Source organism: Amblyomma americanum, chromosome 5 (genome assembly GCF_052857255.1).
Source record: "Amblyomma americanum isolate KBUSLIRL-KWMA chromosome 5, ASM5285725v1, whole genome shotgun sequence".
Classification (NCBI taxonomy): Eukaryota; Metazoa; Arthropoda; class Arachnida; order Ixodida; family Ixodidae; genus Amblyomma; species Amblyomma americanum.
In genome coordinates, this window is record NC_135501.1 from 108,778,609 (window position 1) to 108,787,262 (window position 8,654).

Below are 8,654 nucleotides of genomic sequence, written 5' to 3' on the forward strand. Positions count from 1 at the left end.
TTATTTCTCATGTGCCCGTGGGGCAATGACCCATGTGGCAAGGGTGCTACGTGGGGTGGCTGGGCGTGACGAGGAGGCTGTGGGTGGGGCAGGGGAAGGGGCAGAGCTTGGATGGAGGGTGGCTGGGCGTGAGGAGGAGGCTGTGGGGGGGGCAGAGCTTGGGTGGACCCCTGAGGGGGACATGATGGCCATGCCTGGAGGGGTTGCAGGGCAGGAGGCTGAGGGCGCGCCTGGGCAGGGTGCTGACCCAGCACAGGGGTTAACAGGTGGCGCTTGAGCGTGAGACTCAGGAGGCTCTAAAGCTTGGGCATAGCGCCTCTTTCGGCCGCCCCATCGGTCGCACGCACCGGGCAGCCACCTGCCAATGAAACCCTGTGCTGCCAGGATGTCGACACCCTGCCTCTCGCAGATGGCATCTGTGCAAGGTGAGTGTGCATTAAGACCAAGAAATGCAACTTTTAAAACGATACACTTCCTGCAAGCATATGGAAATCCAAGTTCATGATTTGACACAGAAAAACCACACGTTACTGACACGCAAGGTATCCCAACAAACAACACAAGTACTGTACAGTAGTGAAATGCAAAAAATGAGCTATCATGAAGACACTGCAGTCAACGTCAACGCGGCCATTGCAGGGAAGTTCATGACAACGGATTACAATATGACAAATGGAAATGATTGGTTTGATTGAGGGCATCTGCTGCTTCTTTATGGAGTTTTATGACTAAGACCTCCAAACTAATCACATAAACACAGCAACAGAATATTCATCAGCTGTTATAAAAAATTACAGTAAGATACAGCAAGAAAATAGCTTGGAAAAACTTGTACATGTTTAAAAACAGGAATCTCAATATTTCTAAATTAAAAGCTACAGCAATTCAAAATCAGGTATACCTGTTGCCACCCTGCACAGCTTTGTGCCAACGAATGGCCGTTTTCCTTTCCTCCCCCGCAGGCTGAATAGTCTCTGCACAGCCACCCCCATCACAGCACCCATGACATTCGCCGCCACCTCCTTTAAATTGTTTCCGCCTAGGCGGAGAAGCTGCTTCTTCTGAAAGGAAAAATTTGCAGTTGCCCAACGGTTATTTCACATGAAAAATCCCATTCTATAACCACTTAACTTGTAGAACGCAATAGCAAAGACAACGGTGTGGCTTCGAAAGTAATCGTAGTATACCTGCTATAACACAGCAGCAATTATAGTGGTTTTTTTACACCTCATGTGAAACACTTCTTACATTTTGACCACCGTAACAGCATCAAGAAGTTCAATATTAAATTGTTTAGCACTCGTAGGGGAATACTCCACGGTGATTCATGTCTTATGCATCACTACAGGGAAAATATGCAACTAAAATTAGCATCTATGGTTCTTGAAACTGTCCTGGTTGGAGTGGAGTACTGCACTTCAATTAATGAAAGGCATAAAAAGCAATAGCCAGGCAAGAGGCTGATCAAAGCTGTCTCCTTAATTGGAAAACAACGAATAATGTAAAAAATTAGCTCCGAGACAGCACTCCCAGTCAATCGTCTCAAACCAATAATTAAAATAATTTGTGTGCCACCTTAACTCAGCCAAACTTTGTGAACAAAATACATACCAAAAAATAGGCTTAACATTACACTACACTAGCTTCATGAGGCTCAATACTTTGATGGAATGTGCCACAAATAGTATAGTAGAGCATAACATAGTCCTGTGAATAAATAAATCAAGACAGCCTTAAAATATCTCCTGAAAGCATTGTTAGCAGCACAGATACAGTACTCTGTAATTCAAACTTCAAGGTAACAGATTTTCGTCTGAATCATCAGAGTTGCACCCTCATATATCCAAGCAGGTAAACCTTGCCTTAGTACCCCATCAGTATCAGTGAAGAACTTGCTCATGTGGCCAAGAATGTGCTATATGTTAATGACAGCATATAATTACTAATCAAAATGTTAATTACTCTTGTTAATTCTCGCCCTGTTTCCTTCGCACTGTGATGACCCCCATAATGCGCAGGTCCACACGGGACGGAGAGGCAAAGAGACACCGTATGGCTCAGTTTAAACAAACAGGTATATTCAATAATTACACATGATTAAGATTATACATCAGAGGCTGGGGCGTCCGAGCTTACGTGCCGACGACTTCATGGGGGCGATGGAGTGGCTCCGGAGTTGGGCTCGAGCGGTTGCTGGCAGAAGCTGCACGCCGTCGGGCTTCGGCGCTGAAGGCCCTCTTGGCGAACGATGTCGTCCTGAGCGTCTCTTCCGTACTGCTTCTCGATTTTTATATCCTCTTCTCCACACCCCCTAGGGTGAGGACGCCCACGCCGGAGGGGAAGGAGGGGGGCTAGGGCTTTCACTTGGGCGCACAAACATACCACCGCACTTATTGTCTCGCCCCCCTCACGTGTTGAGTCCGAGGGAAAGAATGTTGTCTTCGCGGTAGCGCATAGCGTCGGCTGTGGTACGGCGCGCTCTGGCCCGCTGACAGTTCCCGCAGGTCACCGGCCTCCATTCTTCATCCATCAACTGACACTCGCTCCTCAAGGCAAGGCGCGCTCTGGATCGCTGACAGCTCCCCTGTCCTGGAATGTGCCCGGGAGGGCCGCACCTGGAACCGCCACGCCAATTAGGGAGGATAAAGCCTGTTTCCCCGCGGCGGTGGCGGCGGGTCCGGTTGGGTCCGGTTGGGCTTAAACCCCTTCGTTCCGGTCGTCACTCAAAGTGCATGGCTGGGCAATTGATGACGCCGCTGTCATCTGGGTCCCCGTCCACGCCGCGCGTGGAACGCGAAACCTCGCAGCACACACAAGGAATGTACCTCGTAGCACACACAAGGAATGCACCTCGTAGCACACACAAGGAATGCACCTCGTAGCACACAAGGAATGTCACACTCGCTCACCCTCCAGAAGAATGTTCTCCGAACATTTGAGTCCCTGCAGCTCCCCTTGTCTTTCTGAATCGCCTCGCACAGTGCGTCCGACAAAACACTTTTCGCTGCACTCAACACCACTGCACAACACCATATGCCTCCGCTGTCATAACTGGCGTCTCCAGGGGCAGCACTGATCTTCTTTTACAGATAAACATGAACCTCAGCACCCAAGCCTCTCCTTTCTAGTCCAAACTGGACGACATAAATTTACCACAGTTACAAAGGAGCTCCCACTTCTAGCACAATCACGGCACAGACAAAAATATAGATAACGAAAGGTGGTCGACAAATACTAAAATGTACTTGTTTCCGGAAGTGGTCGTGGGCAATGGGCCCATTATGTCCATACCTGTCCGCTCGAAGGGAGCCGAAACCTCAGGGAACGGCTGAATTGGAGCTGGTCTTCGTCCCTTGGGTGTTTTTCTTTCGAGACAGGAATGACACTTCACACAGTAGTCTCTAACATCCCGTCGCATGCCACTCCAAAAGTAAAAACGCTCCACACGCCTGCGTGTCTTCGCTACGCCAAAATGACCGGCGCATGGCGCATCGTGAAACGCGCGAAGAACCCTTTCTGTCCACGACCGAGGTATGACGACTCTCTCCCAAGCGGTTTTCTCTGGTCTCCCTTTCCTGGTTGGCCTCGTGCGCCGACACAGGGTGCCGTCTTTGTCAATAAAATAACCTAGCTGTTCGGGGTGAGACGGTGCGCCCTCTAAGCTTTCGATTATTCGCTTCAGGTCAGGATCTTTGCACTGCTCTGTGCGTAATTCGGCGGGGTCGACTACGGGGGCAAACTCATCTATAGCTGCCACGGCAGCTGTGCGGCTGAGTGCATCAGCATTCAGATGTGTCTTTCCTGACTTGTGCTCAACTTCAAAGCAGTATTCCTGCAGGTGTAGATTCCATCTAGCGAGTCGCGAGCTAGGGTCCCTGACACTCATCACCCATTTCAGAGGATGGCAGTCTGTGACTAGCTTGAATTTGCGGCCGTAAAGGTAGCATCTGAAGTGCTTTACTGCCCAGACAACGGCGAGGCACTCCCTTTCCGTAGCTCCGTACTTTTGCTCTGTGGGGCTCAGCTGTCGGCTAGCAGCTGTCGGGATGTTCTTTGCCCTCGATAACCTGAGATAGCACGGCACCAACTGCGAACTTTGACGCATCTGTGGCCATAACGAAGGGCAAACTAAAATCCGGGTGGCGCAACAGCGGTGCACTCATTAGCTTCCTTTTCAGGGCCCCAAAAGCATTCTCCGCGTTTCCGTCCCAGCGAAAGGCGACATTTTTGGCTGTTAAGGCGGTGAGTGGCTTAGCGAGCTTGGCGAACTCCTCTATGTGCCTTCGGTAGTAACCGATCAGGCCGAGAAACTGCCGGACCTGGCGGACGCTAGTCGGGGATGGAAAATCCGAGACACACCTTAGTTTCTCAGGGTCCGGTCGCACGCCGTCAGCTGAAACAACGTGCCCGAGGTATTTCACCTCGTTTTTGAGGAATTGGCACTTAGAGGGCTTCAGCTTGAGACCCGCTGCTCTTAGTCGCACCAAAACCTGCTCAATATCGCGCAAATGGTTATCAAAACTGTCACTGTATATGATAATGTCATCCATATACACGATGCACAGCCTCCCCAGAAGACCTGCCAGGATAACATCAGCGGTTCTCTGCCAGACAGCAGGGCTGTTGGCCAGACCCATCGGCATTCTTTTCCATTCATAGTGCCCAGAGGGCGTGTTGAATGCCGTTTTCTCGGCATCTGCCGGATCCATTGCTATCTGCCAGAATCCAGCCGCCATGTTTACTACCGTGAAGTACCTGGCAGAGCCCAGCTGAGAAAGCGTCTCCTGTATATTGGGGATGGGGTATGGATCGATGCGAGTTACGGCATTTAGTTTGCGGTAGTCCACTACCAATCGATACGAGCCATCTGGCTTTTCCACCAATAGTGCTGGTGCTCCCCAGGGTGACTTTGAGTGTTCGACAATGCCGCGATCAATCAGGTCCTGCACCTGCCGCTCCATCTCCTCACGTTGGGAGTAAGGAATCCTGTACGCACGCTGGTAAACGGGCGATGAAGTGCCGGTTTCTATCCTGTGCTTTATAACGCCACAGCAGCCCAAATCCAGGTTGGACGCGGCGAATACCTCCGAGTAGTCGTTCAGCAAACCAGCCAGAGCCTCCCTCTCCCTGGATTTTACGTGAGAAAGATCGAACGACACCTTTGGAGCAGCCGAAGGACTAGCATGCTCTACAGTTGCGAGTACCGTATCGGTGGGCTCACGTTTCTCTATCGCAGAGGTGAAGAAAGCCAATGTTTTGTTCTTAGGAAGGCTCAGTGGCTGCTGGCTAAAGTTAACCACCCGTGGGGGCACTCTGTGGGCGTCATTAACTGTCACGAGGCACGCGGCTGCCTTCAGGCCATTGCTGAGAGAGTCGACCGGCTCAAGCACTCCCACGGCGCCGCTTTCTACATCTGAAGGCACAAACGCGTACAAAATGTGCTCCGACCAAGGAAGGACGACCGCCTCATCGACCAGCCTGACGGCAACCCGCGAATATACCTTCTCCAATGATCCCACTGTTTGACGGGTGTCAATATCGGTAATGCGAATCTCAGCCCCTCTCCTGTTCAAAAACGGAACTTTTGATCCGCCCGCATTAACCTCTTCCTCAGAGAATGAAACTACTACCTTCCCTTTTCTCAAAAAATCCTGCCCTAATATACCTGACACTCCGTTTGGCAGAGACACCGTGTCCGGGCATACGTAGCAGGGGTGCTCCAATGCAATTCCACCGAGAGAGAAGTGTAACCGGTAGAGTCCACTTATGCCAAGAGGATCCCCCGTTATGCCTACAAATTTGGTTGCCATACCACCAGACGCTTCCAACACCTCGCGGTCCCCCTTCCTTCGAAGCGTGTTAAAACTGCTCTCCTTAAGCAATGTCACCTTTGACCCCGTATCTATCAACAATTCCATGCAACAACCATTTAACTTGCAACGCACAACAGGGCATGCCTCGTCGGCCACACAATCTACCACTACCTCATCATCCACTGCTCCCTCCCCACGCTCCTCAGGCTGGGGAGGACTAACTAGTTTTTTGTCTCGGTATCTGGAGCCCCGCTGTAGGCTTGCTTAGGGCGTGTCTCGCCTGCTTCTCTTTGTGGCTCCCCACGGCGCACGTTTTGGCAGAACCTGGCGATGTGTCCGCGACCCTGGCAAGCGAAGCATACGATTTCTTCCAAATCTCGCATACCGCGCCTGTAGTTTTGTGGCGGTCTCCGGTTTCCAGCGAATGAGCGCTGTTGAGCGCGCGCTTCAACCTGGCGTTCTACCTGCTGAGATAGCAGCTGTTCTAAGCGATCTAATCGCTCTGTCAAGAGAGCAACCTCAGGGTTGAGCACCGCTCTCTCTATGACGCGTACTCTCGCTGCGGCTGTCGTTAACGCCTCATTTCGTTCCTCATCCAATGCGGCCTCCACGGCTTGGTCGAAATTGCTCGGCTTGCGCGAGAGCACGAACCGGCGCACGGGGTCTTGCAGACCAGCCAAGAACAAAGCGGTCATTTCCTCTTTAAGTATATCCTCCGCGTATTTCTTCTTTAGCTGGTCTCCTTCCTCCTCCCTGCTTAACGTATCTCGCGCTAAGCGCTGAAGCCGCGACGCAAACGTTCGCACGTCCCCCCCTACCATCTGTCCGGCGTCACGGAACATCTGTACCCGCACGTGACGTGGTTCAGTGTCGAAATGCTCAAACGCGAGCTTCTTAAATTCCGCAAATGATTTTGTGGATTTTACTTTTCCGTCTCGCCATGCAAAATCATGAGCAGCTCCTGCCATCTTACACCTCGCCATTCCCAGCATTTGAGCATCGGACCATCCCCCCATTTGCCCAATCTCTTCTAGCATGGAAAAGAAATCGCAGATTGGAACCCCTGTCTTATCTCCTGTAAACGTCGGAATGACGCTTCCTAATGCCAGCATGCTTGCTCCGAGCGACGGCTGTGGAGTGGGAGCTCCCTCAGATACAGATATTTTTTTTTCTCAAGCCCTCCAGTGCCTCAAGCCTCTCAAATGGGGGTAAAAGTCCCACAATCAGTCCCGTGATTCTCTTTTGATTACAATTTTGAAGTCATGAATGTCACAGCATTCAGAGGACATTTGCTTTTGAGACCCCACTTCTGACACCAGTGTGATGACCCCCATAATGCGCAGGTCCACACGGGACGGAGAGGCAAAGAGACACCGTATGGCTCAGTTTAAACAAACAGGTATATTCAATAATTACGCATGATTAAGATTATACATCAGAGGCTGGGGCGTCCGAGCTTACGTGCCGACGACTTCATGGGGGCGATGGAGTGGCTCCGGAGTTGGGCTCGAGCGGTTGCTGGCAGAAGCTGCACGCCATCGGGATTCGGCGGTGAAGGCCCTCTTGGCGAACGATGTCGTCCTGAGCGTCTCTTCCGTACTGCTTCTCGATTTTTATATCCTCTTCTCCACACCCCCTAGGGTGAGGACGCCCACGCCGGAGGGGAAGGAGGGGGGGCTAGGTCTTTCACTTGGGCGCACAAACATACCACCGCACTTATTGTCTCGCCCCCCTCACGTGTTGAGTCCGAGGGAAAGAACGTTGTCTTCGCGGTAGCGCATAGCGTCGGCTGTGGTACGGCGCGCTCTGGCCCGCTGACAGTTCCCGCAGGTCACCGGCCTCCATTCTTCATCCATCAACTGACACTCGCTCCTCAAGGCAAGGCGCGCTCTGGATCGCTGACAGCTCCCCTGTCCTGGAATGTGCCCTGGAGGGCCGCACCTGGAACCGCCACGCCAATTAGGGAGGATAAAGCCTGTTTCCCCGCGGCGGCGGCGGCGGGTCCGGTTGGGTCCGGTTGGGCTTAAACCCCTTCGTTCCGGTCGTCACTCAAAGTGCATGGCTGGGCAATTGATGACGCCGCTGTCATCTGGGTCCCCGTCCACGCCGCGCCGTGGAACGCGGAACCTCGCAGCACACACAAGGAATGTACCTCGTAGCACACACAAGGAATGCACCTCGTAGCACACAAGGAATGTCACAGCACCTTTTCCATCAGCTGAAATTGTGCTATATACCCCGATACAGCTGTGCTGTCCGTGTTAATTTCTTTCCTTTGTACCATCTTGTGTGCTTTGTTGCAGAGGTCATGAACCCTATAGTTGATGCTTTTAAACGAATATGCCATGTGAACTACAAGCACTGAACTAGTAGAAAGCTAATGACAACAGGCCTGACCTACCACTAGCTGCCGTGAAAGCGGCAATGGGGATTAATTGCATAGTGCCTGCAGTCAGCTTATAGCCAAGGATCTTGATAAGGAGCACACGACTGCGCTTGGGAGCTTAGAAAGTGCATTAAATACGGTCTATTTTGAAGAAACGTTCAATCCGATTTCAGAAGGAACAGAAACAATGCATTCATTTCGAATGTTGAAGAAGCAAAAACAATTAGGGCACTTATTTCGAATCAAAAAGAAACAAATGTTAATTCTGTACGGGAGTTTGGATTTTTAACTGTAATACAGGAATTAGACTTAGTATAAAGTAATCTATGCAACTGTCATGTTCGGTATAAGTGGGCGCGAGTGTTTCCGGAATTTTCAGTTGTAATAAAACAGACTATTAACAATGTCACAGTAACCCTAATATGTGCGGACTTTTCAAAATTCATCCATTCTCA

General features: G+C 51.2%; 1 protein-coding gene across 1 annotated transcript; it reads right to left on the reverse strand.

The window, feature by feature from the left end:
• LOC144134091 (uncharacterized) lies at positions 1 to 1,105 on the reverse strand. The gene is made up of 2 exons (XM_077667076.1): positions 902 to 1,105; positions 1 to 416 (listed from the first exon to the last, which is right to left on the reverse strand). Exons 1-2 carry the CDS (start codon positions 1,002 to 1,004, stop codon positions 1 to 3), a joined length of 519 nt encoding a protein of 172 aa, XP_077523202.1. The 5' UTR covers positions 1,005 to 1,105.
• Positions 1,106 to 8,654: the final 7,549 nt, after the last annotated feature.

Coding starts and splice junctions, on each gene's coding strand:
- LOC144134091 (XM_077667076.1), bottom strand. CDS start 1,004: ATGGGTGCTGTGATGGGGGTGGCTGTGCAGAGACTATTCAGCCTGCGG. Junction 417..901: donor GCTGTGCAGGGTGGCAACAG/GTATACCTGATT, acceptor CACCTTGCACAG/ATGCCATCTGCGAGAGGCAG.